This window comes from Excalfactoria chinensis, chromosome 10 (genome assembly GCF_039878825.1).
Source record: "Excalfactoria chinensis isolate bCotChi1 chromosome 10, bCotChi1.hap2, whole genome shotgun sequence".
NCBI classification, from domain to species: Eukaryota; Metazoa; Chordata; class Aves; order Galliformes; family Phasianidae; genus Excalfactoria; species Excalfactoria chinensis.
The window spans coordinates 13,178,103-13,198,434 of NC_092834.1; the positions used below are offsets into that span (position 1 = coordinate 13,178,103).

The window sequence follows — 20,332 nt, forward strand, 5'->3', positions numbered from 1 at the left end:
CCCTAATAGCAAATAAATAAATAAAAATAAAATAGAAATTTAAAAAATGCATAGAGTAGACAAGAAATGATGAGATATTCTCTTGTTCATTCTGCGGAAGTGACTTAAAAATGACTTTGAACAAAGAGAATGAAAAGTATGTGTCTATAGAGTGATGGCTGAAGAGACAAATCTGTTGTTCTGAGTCAAACATCACCAGAAAACAGCACTAGAGGTACTGAGAAGCTGAAGTCCACTGGAATTTATTTGGATACTGCTGTTCTGCACCAGGCTGTCAGTTAATAAATTACTGTCTTTCTAGGCGAGGCAAAATAACAGAGAAAGAGTAACAAGACAAAAATCTATATTTAATTGGAATGTTTGCCTGGATATAGTATCTACTCCAAGTAGTAATCCACAGTCAGAATAAATGGACCAAATCTAATATTAATTACAGTGCAAGATTTGTATATTATATAAGACAATAATATTTCATTACTGGTCTGGAAAAGAAACACTGGAATGAGCTCTTAATATCTGATTGAAATAAATAATAGAAGCTTGAATCTGAATTGGAACAGTCTCTGGCTTGTCTGCAGTTTCTACGTGGCTGGATTAAGGCAATATGGAAAACAATAAAATCATACATGCTAATTAAATTCACATCTTTTTTTTTTAGATTAAAGGAATTTTTCCCCTTTTTCTCCATATTACATACAGATTTGTTTTCTAAAATCTACAGTCAACTGTCATGAAAGTAATATGAGAACAGAGCCAAAACACTGTAAAGGTTAATGGTCTATTCCAGCCCAGCATAGCATCTGTTTTAGCAGCCTCCTCCGAGCAGTAATGCCATATGGATTTAATATTACAGTTCTTTCATTCATATTTGTGCTTTAATTTGCTGACTACAATCTAAAGCAGAGCTATCGAGACTATTCAAAAAATAACCTATTTGTTAAGTATATTTTATTATAGTGAATAAGCAGTGAAACTGCTTATAGTAAGGTAGAAAAGACTGATATCTTGCTGCTTGAGCATAGGGAAAAATCAACAGCATGGAGACTCCCAGCAGGGGGGCACTCCCTGTAGCAACAGTCAGCCTGAGGCAGCCCACAGCACTGCTGGACTAAGAAAGCAGCCTCAGTGAGTGACAAACTAACTACCTGGAAAAACTCTGCACCATTTCCTAAAACTTCAGCTCAGACTAAGCAGAAACCACAGACCTGAGAGTCACAAAGGCTACAGAAACACAAAGAGCTACCAAAGACAGCAGCTGTATCAATAGGTGCTTATTCTCAGTAATTTTCTTCCAGACAAGAGTCATCCTTCTCAACTGGTGTGCTTGGTTTCTGAGGATGAAGAGACCAGGGGAAGATAAAGTGCGTCCTGCCTGTCAACATAAGCAGCGCCGATGTAGCCTGACAAGCATGGAGATGAACACTGTGAGTGGTCAGCAATGCAGCAATGGGAACATGCTGTATATTGGGTTCCGAGGGCTGGATGGGGTTCACTGCACACCCACCACTGATTCTGGAGTGATCTGTGGGAGGATGACCTGTTCACCCACAGAGGAAGAAAATCTTCTGCACAGCGGCCACCCCTCTGAAGGAGACCCAGATTTGGCTAAGATCCTGGAAGAGGTCAGATACATTGCAAACAGGTTCAGAGACCAGGATGAAGAAGAAGCCATTTGCAACGAATGGAAGTTTGCAGCCTCTGTAGTAGACCGGCTCTGCTTGATGGCATTTTCAGTCTTCACCATCATTTGTACAATTGGTATCTTAATGTCAGCACCAAACTTTGTAGAGGCTGTCTCTAAAGATTTTGCTTAACTCCTGACTACGATTTGATTCTCTGAAGTATCATATGTAGCAAACAAGAGTGTGTTTTTTTGTTTGTTTGCTTGTTTTTAAATGAGTACACTGTATCTTGTCATCCTCTGTCTTTTGCCCTCCTCCCTACTCCCCTGGCACCCCCTGGACCAAGGCTCCTTTCTGAAGAGCAACACCCTTTCAGAAGGGGAGCCAGGGATCCCTCCCTGGGCTGTGTGCCCAGCTCCTCTGAGCACTTTGCTGTGGGAGATGCAAAGCAAGTACAAGACCCTTCAGAATGAAAGGATATTGCTCCAGCATATTTTACACATTTCAAACTGGCTAGTACATAAATTAATAGGTAGGTAATGCCAGAATTGCCATCTCTTCCAGAATTTGCTTTAAAAGATAGAAGTTAGCCCTATGTTTCTTTGAGGATTAACTCTGAATGAAAGGAAACTCAAACAGCAGAGGGGAGAAAAAGAGTAGGAACACCTTACTTTTCAGTCTCTGGTTCTTAGTGAGCACAGAGCTCACAGCTAACTCACAACTAGTCACACTTTTAAATCCCTCAATGCATTTGACAGAGAGCTTATGTGAGTATACAGGATTCTGATTTTGCCCGAGACACCAGAAAGATGAAAGCTGAGATGAAACAGCACATATCTTGTCCTTCTCTCACTTCCTGGACTTGACCTAGAAGTATGGCCTGGATTCTTAAAAAGGCTTCACAGTAATTGCAGTGTTTATTACAACTTCCTTCTCTCCAGAAAAAACATTTTTTCAACTAACAACTTCTGTCAGTTTTTACCCTTTGCAATGACATAAAGAAAATGAAGGATTTATGATGGCTTTACCCTCATTTGTTAAAAAAATTAATTACAGTCATCTTTTTACCTATTTTGCATGAAATCTAGTTAATAGTAACTGTCTTGTACAGGCTCAAACATAATGACAGATCTAAAGCAAAAAAAACCCCAAACAATTAAATCATCAGATCCAGCTTCTCATTTCAACATGAGATGTTTGATCTGTTGTTTGCTGGCCTTTTATAGACCTCTTTTCATTGAGTCACCATAACATGTCCTAGCAAGAAAACTTTCTGCTCAGTTTATCACATGAAGAGCACTAATGAATTACAAGTACTGTATACAAACTATACCTACATCCCAGGAAAGATTGTCTTAAATACAAACCCATTTTTATGAATAGTGATGGGCTGAGAATACCAAGCCAAGGTCTGAAACTGTGTGCATAGAATGGCTAAGAATCAGTCTCCAGCTCATACGGCAATATTCCTGACCAAGCTATTAAGTAGTAAAAGACATCGGCAAGGATTACTTTAGCACTGACTGCTTGCTTTGTCCTGCATAACCCTGACTTTCTGGCTGAGGCTGACAGACACACAAATGGAGGCCTATTGTGGTACCATGTTTTTACTATGGGATAAACATGAGGCAACAGACTATTTCCCAAGATGTATTAAAATAGCAACTGAAACACTTGCTCTCCCAAGGTGTCGCTTCCTCTTCCAAGACCTGCTCCCGTCACAGCAGGAAAATCAAACTGCATGCCAAGCAAGCCCAGAGTCACTGCAGTCCTTCACCAGAAATAGCCCCTTGCTTAGGCCCTTTCATGCCACACAAAAGAGCAGGAGAAGTGAAAAGCAGGATATTTCTTATGGGTTGTGAATCCTGTCTTCACGAAAGCTCATTCAGAATCTCATACTGCAAAGACCCGAGTAAAACATTTGAGTCCTTGGAATCCTGTCCTGAAGCTTTGTCTGAAATTCTTGTGTGAAGAATCTATTTTTTTCAGGTACAGTTATTCAGAGTCAGCCACACAATAATTCCTGCAAGTAATTTCTAGTCTGTAGATTACATATAAATAAGAAAATATGAGCCCAGACTGTGAAATGAGTTTTGCTCGTTTCCGAATGCCACAGCGTGATACGTACTGCTCTGCTGAGTGACATCTCTAGAACAAGTTTCCTGATACAAACGTTGGTTAGCATCAGTATTTTCCCTTTTGTAAGTAACCCCAAGTAGCTATGAAGATTGTTTCATCTGGTCTTTTTTTGAAAGCTCGGGGGTCTTGTTAGATAAGAATGTTTCAAAAAGAAGGGATGTGTGGGGACGTGTACAGTGGGATACAACTATTGCAATCACGTACTATTTGACACAAGTTACACAGGAGGCAGGAGGATAGCCCGCTTTCCACTGCAATCTATTCACAGCTTTTGTAGAAGCGATCTTGCTAAGTACAGGAGGGAGAAAGTGATTTACAAATTGACAGTAAGGTTATTTATTAAGAGCAGATGCATCTGCACTTAAAAATTGGAGACTGGAAACTGTGCTTTGTTGTAATTCCCACCTAAGTCTGTCTTTCTGGAGTTGCACTGTCAGCAAATAACGAGTGTTAGATAATTATCTGTAAGACACCAGCATCATGCCTACGCTACTGCCTTTAACATTGGAAGGAATAATGAAGATGCACCAAGGAGAAAAGTGAATTCTAATTTTCCTACCATCAACACAACTCATAAACATCTGGTAAGAAGATGGTTATAAACCTTAAATACTACAGTGACAGTCTTACTTTGCACCTATGAGTTACATTTTTATATGACCAAGCTGAGCAAAACTGGTATGTTTCTTGTCAAATTGTGTGTGTCAAATATTTGTGTATGCACTAAACAGTATTTTGATCTAAATGCTGGGGAAATGTTTATATACTTCTGGACATAGATATGGGAATAAATGCTGTATACAGTATGTGTATATAATATTATTGACAAATGTATAAGGATCTGTTATGATCTTAGGAGTCCACAAAGTAGGATAAACAAGGGGTTCACCACAGCTAAGCTCAGACTTGTCTGACAAATTGAAAAGCTCACTCCAGAGGTCAGCTGTCATGTACAATACTGTGTGAACAATGTATATTACCTTTTCTGTTTTTATATTGAATTGTATTGAATATTTAAAAATCTTTTTAATATTTAAAAATGACTATTTAAGTATTAATGCCAAAAAATGTTCCAAACAAATTTTAAAGGGTTAGTTTTAAATACAGATAAATTATTTAAACAGTATTTAAAACCATAAATTATTTTATATAAGAACAAATAATACTATATGAGACTTTTTAAAGGTTTCCTTAAATTCTCTTTCCAATGTCTGTAGCTGCAGGATGTGTTCTCAGTTCACCTGTGACAATTCTACTTTTCACTTTCTTTATCAAGAATAGAAGGTAAACCAAAATCATGGGGTTTCTGGTTTGTTTTCCCTTCTGTTGGAGTCTTCTACATTAAGAAATACTGAGTAGAGGGCATCAGAAAGTGATGTTACATCTGTCAAGTACTGACCGCCATATAAGCTATTCAATACTTTTCCAGTCCAGTACAAATAAAAGATTTAGATCAAGAGAATTTTGATTCTTTTTTGTTTTTTCTAAGATGAAACAAACTCAGGCAGTAAAGACCATAAATAACCATAAAAGAAAGAAAAATGTCATTGGAAATAGCATTCTGTGATGAGAAAGCTCTTTGATAATTAAAAACACATCACATCCTCCTAGGAAACCAGTCCCACACCAAATACATATTACCTTAGTCATACATGGGCTGTCAAAGTTAACAAAATAGGAATTAAATGCTAAATCTGCTTTGAACTGGTATCAATTAATTCTCCTCAAACCTTAGCATCAAATAATAATAATCAACAAAGGAAAACACAAATCAATCCCCGCTTAATAAACTGCTGATTTATTATGCTACGAGGCTAATTTATTGGTCACTGGTGAAAAAAAACCTAGTCAATGTAATACCCCCTGATGGGGAGAAAGATCTGGCAGGTATGAGTTGCACTGCCCACAGGCTGAGCGTATCCTGACAAAAAAACTACTATCTTTACAGCATCCTGCTGTGCACAACCCAGTAGTGAGAAGCAAAGAACCCTAGACATCATTCTCTTATTCCTCCCACATTTGCAAAGAATCGCCAATGAAGACCAGTTTGGTTGAGATCACCACACACAGTCATACAGCCTGCAGCTGTGATGAAGCCAGTCTGGTTCTGGCTAGGAGCTGCTGCTGGTCACACAGTCAGGTGTATACATGAGGCTCACACTGATGGCTGCTCACTTGGCCAAGCCAAAGTGTGCGCCTGGAGTGCTTACAAGCAGGATGGACACACTACCTCAGACTTCATGCTTCAGCATGGTTGCATGGGTTTAGCACCACGCATCCCACAGGCAACATCTGGCACTCTGTGTAAGCCTACCATCACACATACTCCATCTCCAAAGCACCTGGAGGTTGTCTCTACTGCTCTCAGACATCTAGTTGGTTGTTATGCAGACTGAAAGCTGCTGTGGCTTAGGAGCTGACATACAAGCCACTCCAATTCATTGCTGTGTGGATGGCAGCATCCATCAGAGGGTTGGATCTTGGGGCTGCAGGGAGTAACACGACCAGCCAGTCCATTTTAACAACATTCAGAATGTATCTTCTCTTCATCAAAACCAATATCTTAGCCTAACCTCATGATATTTTTAAGATCAGTATATCACCCCAAAAGGCTGAGAACAGAATCTTTACATATGATTAAAGCAAATCTAACCTGGAAATCAAATGAGAGTTTACCAAGACTATAACCATTAATGAAAACTTTTCATTGTTGCTGTTTCTTACATTGCATTTGCTGCTTACAGGAAAAGCTCGATGTAACATTTATTTCTGCTGCTAGACAATAACAGATAACAACATACATCAGCTTCTCACATGATCTTGTTCTCTTCTGAACCAGAAAAGTCCTTCCATTCCCCTTCTTCCCCATTCACTCCCAATTCAGAACTGCAGTTTATTAACAGAGCATGAGAGCACTCAAGGCCAAAACTGTGTCCTTGCTGTGAAGGCATCACTGGGTTTTCAGAGCTGCAGCCACTTAGATCTGTAATTGCACCACAAAGCTATAGCATTTCAAGATACAAAGTAGCTTATCTGTGTACTTTTACCTTTAAAACAAAAAACAAAACAAAAAAACTGGAATCATGACATGATCTGTTGCTGCTTTGGGATGTGTGTATATGAGAATAACCATAGATGTTTTCATTCTACCTAACTTATTCAGGATATAATCCAGAGCCAGTCAAAGGCAAAAGAATCTTTGTACTGAGCCCAGCGGGCTGGGATCAGGACCATGAACAGTCCAATGAACCTCACAGTTATCATTTATGTATCACTCTGGTTCAAGGCAAGCATGCAAATGAATTAAGAATGAGCTACCTATTAAATATTTATATTAGATTGGCTTTAAGCTTAGAAACCAAAAAAATCTAGGATCGGATCCCAGAACAAGATATATCCACAACAGTCTTTGAACAGTATTATCTTATTTCACTGCACACATGGTTTACATTCAGCTGTGAAGCACTTGTAGACGCTAACAAGGCTGTTACAAATCTGCTACCATACATTCCAGATTAGGACTGCTTTTGTTGATGTGACAACCTTTGTTGTTACATCTTTCTCATCTCCAGTTCCTGACCAAAAGAAATCTAGTTAGCAGACTATTCTGACCAGACAAAACACATTGCAGGACCACTGTTCTGAAAGAAAACACAAGCTGAACCCTTTTGATTCAAGAAAGGTTGTAGCCACAGAATTTGATGTTATTATACCAGCCTGCACAATGGAGGGAACACACTCCTACCAAATATTTGTGCCAGCACCACAGTACATGTATACCTATGGCAAGAGACAACAGCAAGAGTCTTGTAGGGCTAAGCCTGCTAGCCAGGTCCACTGCAGACCATGTAAAGAGAACAAGCACTTTCCTGCTTCTCCTGGCTACACCAGTGCAGGTATAATGAGATTATTTAAAGCCTGGTTAGTGCTTAACTCAGCTTGATTTATTTATTTATTTATTTAGGCTAGGTAACAATGTATTAGAAAGTGCTGGGCTGCAGCATATAGCCCAGCACAAGAACCATTTGGCTAAGACAACCGAGGGTTTGTTTTTTTCATCTTGTCCTTCCTGCAGGAGAAAACGGTACATTCTCTCAGCAATTAAAGAAATAAGGGCAACTAAAGAGCATTTTAGGTGTTCATGCTTCTTTCTGGACTCACTCAACCTAATTCTACTGTAGTACACTATCCTATTATTCCCACAGTTACATTAGGATGCTGCACTCTGGTTCAGTTTTAATGTGTTTTAGAAAGGCCTGAAGCTTTAAATACCTTTATTTTGAAAGCAATCACAAATGTTCTTGCAAATATCACTCTTTTCAATCATAATGGTAAGACTGCTCTCATAATACAGCAATAATCCTTTCTGCATTAGAAGCAAATCCATACAGAACAGGTGATAATAATACAACATACATTGTCCACGTGAATTGTTTTCTGAAAGGACAGGAAAAGCTTTGCTGCTGCTCCTGTTGAGAAATGCAGGCTCTTCACAGAAGCACATGACACAAGTGTCCTTCAAGTTCCTCCAAAGACTCCTCACACTGGCTGAACAGGGTCTGGTCCTCCAGGCTCCTTAAGGGGCCTTACCTCCAGCCCTGAACCATCTCTGTGACCCTCTGTTAAACTCACTTTAGGTTATCAGCGTCTCATTCTTGAGGGGTCTGAAACTAGGCAGAGTATTCAAAATGTCATCTAAGGAGAAATGACTTGAGAGCACTTCCCTCAGTCTTGGGGCCACCTGATACAGCTCCACATACTGCTGAATGTTTTTGCTGCCAGGGCACTGGGCTGGCTCATGCAGCCTGCTGGCTACTAAGGATCTTGCGGCCTTATTCACAGAGCTATCTCTCAGCCTCAACCTGTATCATTGCAGGGTGTTCTTTCCTCACTGAATATCAGCAAGCTCTTGTTGGCCACTTCCTCCAGGCTGTGCAGGTCCTTATGGCAGCCCTGCTATTGGTGATGTCACCACCTGGGAGTCATTGCAAACTTGAGGGAAAAGGCCTCCATGACCACATTCTAGATGACTGATAATGACATCAGACAGGACCAGGATAGGTGCTCTGCCGTTATCTACTTACTTTTGGACTTGAAGTAGAGTATGACCATGACCATCTGAGTCAATTACCAAATAAGCAGTTTTTTTGTTTTTGTTTTTGTTTTTTTTTTTTAACCTATCCAGCTGTCATTTACAATCTGACAACTTAATAACAAATTTTCTGTTACTTCTCTTTTTGTTTTTCTTCCCTTGTGCAAGTCTTTGACATAGATTGAGGAATCCTTGGTAACTTTTAAAATGCTCTCCTGCCCATTCACTAATAGCCCATTAAACATGGTTTCATGAAGTCACACTGCAGAAGAGCTGCAATTCAGATTAGAGTTTAGTCAGCTTCTACAAAAGACAGTATGAGCATCTTTGTTTTTCTTTACTATCGGAAATAGCCTTACTCCATAGTAAGCCGAAACCAAGTTAACAATACATACAGCACTCATAGTTCCTTCCTCACTAAATCAATGCTGCAATCTACTGAATTTAAAAAGCTGCACCTTTTCTCTGCAGTCTAGGTTAATATCCACTATCCTATCTGGAATTAGCAAAGAGCTGCTGTAATATTGATTAACTTTACACACTTACTCATTGTTTATAATTGAAAGTATCTTCCAGTTAAGAGACTAAAAATTGCTATTGGACAAGCTGAGAAAATATCATCTATTTTAAAATAAGCTCTTAAAAGGTAATATTATGTAATATTCTGCCTATGGATAACAGCATATATTTGCTTAAAATCAGCATGGTTTTTATTGCTAGGAATGTATTAGCATTCACAGCTCTCCCACAGTTTTCTAATTGCTGTAATATGCCAGGGCTTTGAGTTAGTAATATGGCAGCAGATAAACAGGATAGGGGAAATGATCACTATGAAATTTCAGCAAGAAGGTCAAGTGAAAACTCTGAAGGCCAGCTGCACTTTTAGCCTTAGCACACTCTCTCCCATCTTCTAGGAAAGTTCACTGTTCATTTTCAATCATTAAATGGATTGTTCTGTGAGCTTGGTAGACTCCAGCTCATAATGAATTGCACTGCAGAGATCTAAAGCATCCAACCCTGAACTCTGAAAGAGTGGATTTTTGCCCACTAACTACAGCAATAAAAGCCCTTTCATTTATTCGTGCATTTTTCCTAATACACTAGAAAGTGTCATACCTACACAAAGCAATATAAAACCTGCACTGCACAAATTCAGAGACCTGTACCTCCAGGCATTGGCTTTACCATATTTTCACAGTAACTCTATGTCTGTGTAACTAATAGGTGCCTTAGAGCAATATTATATACAAAACATGTCATCATTCTACACCTTCTGCAAACTGTTCCATCCTACAAAGTCCCCAACAATAGCTATATATATCATTTGCACAGAACACAAAGGTAAAAACAACTGAAAGAAGTTTTTTCTTATCAGACTTAGATGACATCTAAACTATATGCATAAAAAGTTCTTTGATTTATAGTTTTTGTTACTTTTGTTATAGAAACTAAGTTTGGACCACCGAGTCTCAAAATCTATTTATTCTCCAGTTCTTTGAGAATGCTTGCACTTTTCATGTCTCAGTATTCTCATTTGTATGCAGTATTTGGTCAAAGACCATTCAATGCTGACAATTTTCATTAAAGGAACTCACCTCCAGAATCAGTGGAGAATGTCTTTTACTTAACAGTGTCATAATGGAAAACTTAGCAGTCATTCTATTAGGCCACAAGCTGCATAAAGTGATTCGGAAAAATGAACTGTGTTACAGAGCACTATGAGTACTCTGTAACACTTTTCTTCAGACAGTAGCAGCACCGATTGTCCATTCAGTTGGCAAAAATACACATCTGGCACTCCATAGAATACTTTAGACAAGAACCAGCAGACCAAAGCTAGAACTTAAAGAAGCTTGTGAAGCAAGATGTGTTTTCTTCACAAGAATATTTCAAAGGAAGGGATAAGGCAGTCAGTTCTCACACCCCGCACTGCAGAGGGCTCAGTCTGCTATTTTGTAACAGAGAGAGCATCAGCTCTTGCTGAGTCAGAGAGCTGCTGACGGTGTGTGTGTGGAAATGCCCGCCTGCAGGCAGGCCCTGAGTCACACTGACGTTCAGAACCAGCCAAGTATCTGCAAAGAGGAACTACAGCAGCTCCTGGCAGGCAGCACTTCAGCGAGGGCAGTCTGCTGAAGGAACACTCAGCCTTTTCTCCAAGAGTTCCTTTTTGCTTCCCGAGCTAACAAGAATGTCAGCACAGAAACACCCAACCATAGGGCGTTTTGGAAGTTTATGTACATAATCTATTTCCTTTTCAAGTGAAAGGAAATACGTGCATACATCCATACCAGGAAAATGATTTTGAAAGCATATATATCTCTAATTCACTGCCTGAGAGCTCAAGGCAGAGCTAAGGCAAATTTAACCATTTAATGTATGTTACTATATACTACCTGAATATATATATATTTATATATTTTATTTTCAGAACTGAGCTTGAGTAATGCTTTCAAAGCAGTCTAAGTGCTCTTGGACTCTCAGCCCTGCTTCAGAACAGATTTACACAAATAGAACTGAAAGGCTCACATTCTCAGAAGAGGCCAAATGCTTCTACTAATTTGGGTCGAAAATATTTTTGAAAGCCAGACAGCTGAACACTCATTTCCACTATGAAAGGCAGTATCAGAAGAGTACAAAAGAATTTAGGTGGAAAGATGATGTGTGTTGCTGGTAGCACTTGTGCAAACATGAGTACCCCACGTTGCATAGAACTGGGCAACAGCGTGGTACTGATGATCCCCCTCTGCAAATGCTGGCAGTTATACTAGATGCATGCTAAGTATTTTCCCTGTACCTGAAGCTTGTCTTCCCCAAATAGCTCAACAACTTCAATTTGAGGGACCCAAGCCTCTGAAATGATGAGCTGCAATTATTATGATCGCAGATAAAGCGATGGTTTCACTCTTTTCTCTTTAAAAGCATTTCTTAATTATAAGGAAGTTAAATTGAAAAGATCAAAGAATAAAACAGATAGAACCACGTCACTGTTATTTGAGATACCACACCAGACCTGCAGCCTCCACAACAGGCAGGTAATACTGAAACCTGCAAAATGTCTGCAGCCATTTCCTCCCGCATACACCAGAACACCCAAATCAAGTAATAAAAACCCAAAGAAGGTGAACTCTCCCAGAAGTCCTCTCAGTCTGTACTAAGGCAGTGCACCTTTTTAGTTGCAGAAGAACAAGCTCATGCCAAGCAATGTACTTGTGATGCATATATGCAGCTTTCACATGACCGCATCGTTCAGCATCTGTTTGAAATATACAGCTTACTTTCTGAGCTTTATTCTGCTCACTTCTTTCTTGCTTGATACTCTCATGTGATTTCCCAGGACTGAATAAGGACCAAACCACAAACCATGATACTGATTTTAAACACAAGAGGAAGACTAAATGCTATTCACAAGATGTACAAACATTGCTCAAATTAACCTAAAGGGACTCCATGTTAATGCAGACTAAAACAAGAACAAACAACAATAAAAACAGCACAACTTTTGCTTTAAAAAGTTGTTCTTTATGAGGTTGCTTCCTCTTGTGGGCAGTTCAGAAAGGAAGGAAGCCTACAAAGCAGCTGGTCGGGATGAGAATAAAGTGTGATTTGCTCTAGAAAATGGTGGACGAGGGAAACACGGGGGTGCTCTTTGGGAAAGATAAGCAACTTCTCAGGGGATGCAAAGAAAGAATTTGAAATCTTCAGAAACAAAAACTATAGGAAGAACAGACTCTGGTGGGAACAGCCTGACCTCAGAGAGACAGCAGGGCCATTGTCCTATCTAGCATATGGAATCTAAGTACTACATCCAGCAAATTATATATGATTTCTATTAGAAGTTCAGAACATTAGAAGTGAAGATGACAACCCTAGCAAAACTGATATCCAACGAGGATCAGACACAAGATGGAATTTCTGCATCTCAATAGATTTCTAAGAGTTCATGTTAATGGGAAGGAGAAAGAGACAAAGGAAATGAAGAAACACAGAAGATATCTGAAAATTAGGAAGGGTTCTTAGATATGCAATGTCCTGAAAAATGTTATCTGCACAAATGTTCAGCCAGCAACCCAGGACAGGCCAAACTGCTGAATGGTTAGAACTGAGTCGGTGATAAAAATGACAGCTCTGCCGGACAACAATTATAACATTGTTGGGAAAAATTCCCTGAAACTATTAGAAAATAATTTTTTGGGTTTTATTTTCAACAGTTGGTTTGATTATTGCCCATATCACTGTGGCCAGAAATCATTACTTTTTATTTTTCTCTCTAAATGACTTGTATAATGTAGAAGGCAGTGACCTCTGATTCTGCAGAAGCAACAAATTGGTGTAATGGGACAAGTCCTCGTTGGGGATACACTTGGGGAGCAAAAGCACTTCAACTGTGAGCAACATATGCCAATCAACTCGTAAGAATTACTGCCTATGCTTGAGTTGGTGAGTCCTGGGCAGGAAGTATGTCTTATCTGCCCTACAGTCCACTTGCAGCGGGCACAGACAAGTGCTTCATGGATGACAGTGATTTGTCATCTGACCTGGAGTATCATCTCTCTGCTTCCTCCTCCTCCTTCTGTAGCTTCACAGTGATTGACAGCAATACACAGGCTAACACGGCTGGTATTTGCACACAGACCGTAAGAAACCCACAGATCATTCCTGATAGTCTTTATTAGCTTGTATTTCCTGTGAGAGCTCCTGGCATTGAGATTTAAAAGGGCAGCTGCTGGGCTATCAAACCCCTCTACTTCCTATCTACAAAACCAATGAATCACTGACGCAAATATCCTAGTGAAATATACCACATGCACTTATAAAAACAGAGTATGTCTGCCATGACACAAAAATCAAGGGATTGAATTTGACTTGACGTACAGCTCTTGTAACTAGCAGCACACTGTTTGCACAAGAAGCCTTCCCAACAGGAGTGAGTGGGAGTACTCCTGCTTTTACAGAAGAGGTAGAGTATAACATTCTTTAGCAGAGACTGATTGCTGACTGGCTTACAAATGCACTACAAACAGCTATATCTCTATTGTAAGACAAACTGACACATGTAAACAAATTTACTCAGTTAAATAAATAAAAAAATAAAGGGAAAACCTGCTGCAGGGTGAGAGCACTACACAGCACTGAGATAGAAATGCATACTGGGTATTCACAAATTGTGCGGTTGTGCCACTTCTTCATGGAATGTCTCATACGGCATACATTGGGAACACTACGAGGGTGGAACAGCGAGGCACAAGTATGACATTATTAACCTGAAAATGTCTGTGAATTAAGTACGTGAAAGAGCAGCATCACAAAGACATTAAGACATACAGAAAAGGTTTTTCTTCCCTTCAACCCATGAGTTATCAATAGCTTAGAAAAACTTCTGCTACGCACATATGAATTTTACTTGGGGATTTACTACTATTGTACTCCCCCACTTAAGATTCCATCTATTCCTGAGAAACATACCAGAAAGAGGCTTTTCAGCAACAAGCTCACTGTGAAGAATACCATCCTGTAAACATTAAGTTCTGAGATTCAACTCACTCCATAGTTTGTATACTGAGTGCACATACATGTACATTTTTACATTAAAAGGCAATGTTTTACCATATTCTCAGTGTCACAGAATCATCACAACAACTTTCTATACAAAATAGCTATCTTACAAGTTTATGATGGGTACTGTGAGGATTCTAACAGTATTATCTTCAGATCTCCCCACAAACCATTAAGAGGTTTATTTTTTAGCAAGTCCTGCCTAAAATCACTATTTCTGAGGCCCACACTGCTAACCTCATTCTGTCTTTCAAAAGGGTATTTCCCTGGAAATTTGTATCATCTTAAAAAGCAGATGAAAATAGCAAGCAGTGTAAAAATCTTTGGAGGGATTCAGTTCTTATATTATTCTAATTAAAAATTTTCCAAGCAGCTTAAGAAAAACGTAAAGTGACTCTCAGTGGACAGACCCACTTCGAAGAAGAAATTTTGTTCAAAGATGGGGAATAAGGCTGATAAAAGGATTAGCGGGTATGAGACAGAACTTAAACTGCAATAGAGTTGATAAAATTCACTATGGGGTTATAATGAAATTTGCTAAAGCCATTAATGCTCAAGATTTCCACTGAGTATAATGGAGTTCAGATTCATCTCCATATAAAAAAAAGACAGTTTCTTACTGTGACTTCATTCTAAGTAGATGCAATTTACACTGTGTAGAGGAACAAAACACTGGGTATCATTTGCAAGAAGGTGTAAGCTGGCTTTTAACATGCTTGTTCTTGCTGCAGCAGCAAACACAACAAAGAAAGTATGCAGTTTGATCAAACTTTTGTGTGTGGTAGGCAGAAAAAAAGTAATTCAACTGCGTATCTGTGCTGTAAATCCTACAAGTGACTAAGCATAGTCTTAGGGGTTGCATGTTTCATTTGCCATCTGAATATTGCGCATGAGTCAGGTACTGATATTCCTTTCCTTGTCATTTCTCTTTTAGTCAGACTTCGGAGTGGGGCTGACAACAGTGGTAACATTCCTGTGATGACACATCAAAGAGTAAAAGAAGGAGTATGAAAGAACACATGAGGGAGGGAAATCCTACTGAAACATTGGGACTGGAATGCTGTAGATCTACAGAGATTTAGATCAAGCTGAATATATACAATAAACAAAATCTAAGCAAAAGGGTGGATATATGTATGAACTTCCCTGAGACATCCACATCTATCATGCCTACAGGAAAATGATCTCAATGTATGTATCAAAAGACATAAGAAAACAGGATTGAAATAAGAGAAATAGGTTGTACAATGCCTATATCTAAAGCTTTGCAAATGCCAAGCATGATGCTGTTTGGTTATTGAAATTAATATTTTCCTGGAGACCTTGCTTATACTGATTTCTGTGAATCTATGATTATGCAAGCATTTATCACATTGCAATTTCAACTTATTTTCTTTTCCTTCCCTCCAATCAAGACAGTGTCATACCCCTTGTTACCAGGACAGATGAGATGTAACTGATTTTGAAACTTTCCTCAGAAGAATGTCTAAAACAATTCCCAAACCACCTTAAAATGTTCTTGCAAATGAACTGATTGCCTGCATGAAGTGAGAAACCAGCACTGCCCAGTGCACAAGCATGTTCACTTCAGTTTCAGGCATTTATGATCATAAATAAAGGTGAATAAAGGGAAAGACTGGAAGACTGAAAGAATAAACATGTTTATAAAGAAAGGTTTGAGGTTTCTTTCCTGTTCAGGCCATGTTAGCACAGAAGCATCCTTCACAAGTGAAACGAAAAAACAACAGCAAGATAACTTGCAGATATGCTACCTGATTCCCTGCTAGACTACTTTTTCTATTTAAAATGTGAAATCAAATTTATGTCTCAGCTGTATTCAAAACTAAAATGTAATTACTCTTATATCAAATCTTCAAATTGTTTACAAGATTGAAAACATTGCTTTCTCCTTCATAGAAGTATTCTGCTACTCTGACTTAAGGCATCTTAAAGTTTTCCCCTAACTCATAGTGAGAAATATTTAGTGAGAACTATTGATGATGGTTGGATGGCTGCACTGGGTGATCCTTTGGGTCTTTTACAACCTTTCATGACACATTAATTAAAATGTAATGCTGCCTTCCTTTGTTAGTTATCCCATGACTGTAGGAAGCTTGAATAGGTTGATTATGAAGGTATATAAGAAGGTTTATATCCAAGTATGGGACCTTTCGCCTTTTGTCAGAAGGCATCAAATGAAGATGCATCCTCAGGCAAAAATGAATAGGGAGCCTATTGCTGCCTGCTGCCTTCCTATTGCTGTATTTACTGGCTTACACACAGAAATGGAGCATGGAAAACCAGCCAACAGTTGGCACTGGAAAGCTGGCATCACCATGTGTGCTACCAGGTCACATTTGTTTTCTCCTTCCAACACCAGCAATGCCAGCAGCTTGTGAAGAGCCTAGCAGCACACAAATGAAAAACTTACCTTCCTGGATACTGAACAGAGAACATATTAGGGAGAATCATGATTATTATATTTATACTAAATTCAGTCAAAAGAAATACTAAAAAATAAAGTTCTTGATTACAAAATCCCTTTGTCTGACACAACAAAGCAAAAGCAGAGATAATTAGAAAGACACCACGCTAACAAAGACAACAACGTCATTCTTCATGTGGTAAACTTAAAAACTTCCATAGGAAACGGTCACATGCATTAGCTAGAAAACAGACCCCATACATGTTTTACAGACAAATCTTTAAACATTCCTGTTGCTGTTACTACGCATTGAGAAAGTATTAGGTAATGCTAAAAGAACCAGTAAAATATTTACTAGTGTTATAGACATCAAACTGGGGGTTTTTAGTTCCTTATCAAGAGCAGTTCTTGAGACCATCTGTAAGACTAACTATGACACGCAACACATGATGTTTGAGCCAAGAACTGATGAGCAACTCGTTGGAAGTGGATTCTTGCTCATAAAATGGCAGCACAAGCCTCACCATACATTTTGCATTGTCAAATACCTCACACTTTAGAAATACAGCTTTTCTAATTAACTTTCCAGTGGGCTTTAGAAGGTGGTATTTCCTTCTAAGAAACACCCACCTACCAACCCCCTCTTGAACACTGAAGCACTCTGAAAAGAATACTAAGAAGCAATCATTTCATTTCTTCCAATGCATTAAGAAATGGCATTTTTTTTGGTCTCAAAATGGGTGAGAGATAGCTATGTAGGAGTTTGTTTACATAATATACTGGCAAGCTATTTGAATAAAAGGAAAGCTATCCATTCTCTCTTTGCCTTAGGACTGATGAATAGTGAAAGTAAAAAATTTACCACAGGGGTTTCACTCTCCCTACTTGATATCCTGTCTACCACTGAACAGACCTTATTACAGATTTATTTCCAGACGGCAGAACTCATCTGTTGTTGTGACAAACAGCCAGCGACTGTGAGACAGTGTGTTACAACTCCTTTCATTCCACTGTAGTACTGCCATGAGGAAAGGACAGCTCAGCCTTAAACCAGGACACAAACCCAGCCTACTCGGAATTATTTCACAGCACAGTATTTACACCCTTATCACCTCCATTACAAAAAACAGCTCTAAAACAGACACACTGTTGCTAACTCTGTGCCTATAGCAAATCAAAACCAAACCAGAAAGCTTCCCACAGGTTTTGAGCTCATTTAGAGACTTCTAATACTCTTGTCAGTCCTACTGAGTAATAAAGTCCTGTGGGTCTGTGGAAGAAACCACTCCTGCACGGATCTCCTATGGAAACTGTTGATGACACACAGTCCCCAGTCACCCATAGCTGGCACCTTACATGGGTTAACTGTTGATTTCAGCATAGCTTCAAAACATAACATCTGCTAAGCTTCCCATTTTTATCAAATTATTTTGTGTATCAACGTTGTGTAAATACAAACAGAATAATAAGAATGATATTTAATAGCGCAGTCAGAGAGGTTATTTCCTACAGACAGAAAAGTATTGCAATCCCTTCTCTGTGCACCCCTCTTACCCTGCTCACAGACAGATGGTAGATGAAGCTCGACAACAAACAGCTCTCAAACAACAAAACATTATGAGAAAAAGAAAGAAAACAAAACAATAAAGCAGACCTGTCTGCCTTGCAATGAACAAACCGTTTCCAAGAAAAAACAGAAAAAATGAAATCTGACAAATTAGATCTCATGGTTCAGGAGATAAAAACTCTGGATCAATAGAAGAATCCCATACAACGCAACTCCTACTCACAGCACCAAGATGTCATTTGTTTCTTTGGGGTAAACCTGAAATTGCTTGGAATTGAGTACAGGATGCTCTCACAATAATACAATATTTGCAAACAAAAGATTTTTATTTCATTATGAAGCTGTTAGACCTGGGGCGCTGGACAAATCCCAGTCTGTGTAATTACATTCTGTCTACCTAAATTCTCTCTTCAGCCTTAATCAGAAATGACATTTTCCCTCATTTTCTGTCTTCCTTTATGGTTCCAACACAGAAGAGCCTCTACTTGTACGAAATGACTATTTATACCAGCATAAAGGGCAAGCAGGATACAAGGGTACAACAGAGGTGTGACATTTGTAGAAGTCACAGAAGACTTTATCTATGGTAAGGAACTTTCAGACTGCCCTCTTTGTTGAAAAGTGAGCTTCTACTGGTACAACTGGAGTCTATTAGGTTTCTTCACGGGATTGTGTTGAAGCTGGAAGGGATTACTGGAGCACTGTCCTTTCAATCTCCAGATACAAGCAGGGCCAAATAGTCAGACCAATTGATCTGGCCTTATCTATCCTGACGTTAAAAACTTCTAAGGATGGCAACGATTAGCCAGCCTCTCTGTTCCCATGGCTGTTCCCCCCACTGTTCTCAAGGGAGAAAAGGTTTTCCTACTTGAGAAGTCCTCAGGACTCAGAATTTGTCCTTACTGACTTTCAGTCTCTTCCTGTCAGCTGATTCCTGACCCTGTTAGGCAGTTATGAATGCTAATTAATAAAAACAAAACGTGCCTACACACAACAGCATCTGGCATGCTTCTCAGCAATGTTCTGACAATAAAACACCACCCCTTCCACCCCCCCCCAAAAAAAACCAAAAACACAACAACCACCCAACACCTTAATGCAGCCACAATGAACTCAAAACAAAGCTACAAACTTCCCACGGAGGCTGCAGCAGGATTCTATTCATATACACAATTCCTGAGATCCTGGTTGCATTCTAAGCTCAGAAAGAAAATCCTGCTAACACAGCTGGTGAAAGATATTGCCCATCTTTGTATGCTTTACAGAACACAACAGCATCAATTACAAGCAATTTACTCATTTATTGAAAAGCTCACAACAGTGAAGCTACAGACTGTTTTCCATAAATCATAGGACTGGATCTTTTAACATATTTGTTTTGTGGATAGATGTGTGAATGTCTGTATATTTATACAAGATAAATATTATATAAAAAAATTGTCATCATTAACTTAAAGGAATTAAAATGAATAAATCAAACTGTTATGCATAATCATACAAATTTAAATAGGCTTAGCAAACCATCATGCTATAAGGCAGTTAAAAAGCAAAAAGATTTGTGTTTGTGCCAGGTGGCTTTTGATCTCCGAGGTGGAAGACAAGTATGGAGGAACAGATCCAAAGTGTTCTCATACCTTGTCATCTCATGGCTGTAGTTATCTTTGGGGAATTGCATCATACCATCAAAACATGATTCAGAGGCAGCCAACCTACAAATTTTTCTCTACTCAAGATGTGTGCTACCAGACATTATTACTATAGAGTCTGAAGCAAGGCAGGCAACCACTCTCTCTTGCCAGCATTTATAAAGACAAAGCTAGCCTTAATGATTACCCTTAACATTCGTCTTTGAAACAGTGGGAAAAGGCAGCAAGCCACCCATAAGTTTTTTGTTGTTGTTGTTCTTTTTGGCTAGAAGTGATGCAGCTAAGAGA

General features: G+C 39.0%; 1 protein-coding gene across 1 annotated transcript in view; it reads left to right on the top strand.

Annotated features, from left to right (window-relative positions):
• The window catches only part of LOC140256923 (neuronal acetylcholine receptor subunit alpha-7), a 37,527-nt gene extending 32,306 nt beyond the window's left edge, over positions 1–5,221 (top strand). The window contains exon 10 of the mRNA XM_072345819.1: positions 1,296–5,221. Coding sequence (XP_072201920.1) covers positions 1,296–1,814 — 519 coding nt within the window. The 3' untranslated portion in view covers positions 1,815–5,221. The remainder of the gene's footprint in view (positions 1–1,295) is intronic.
• The last annotated feature ends 15,111 nt before the right edge of the window (positions 5,222–20,332 follow it).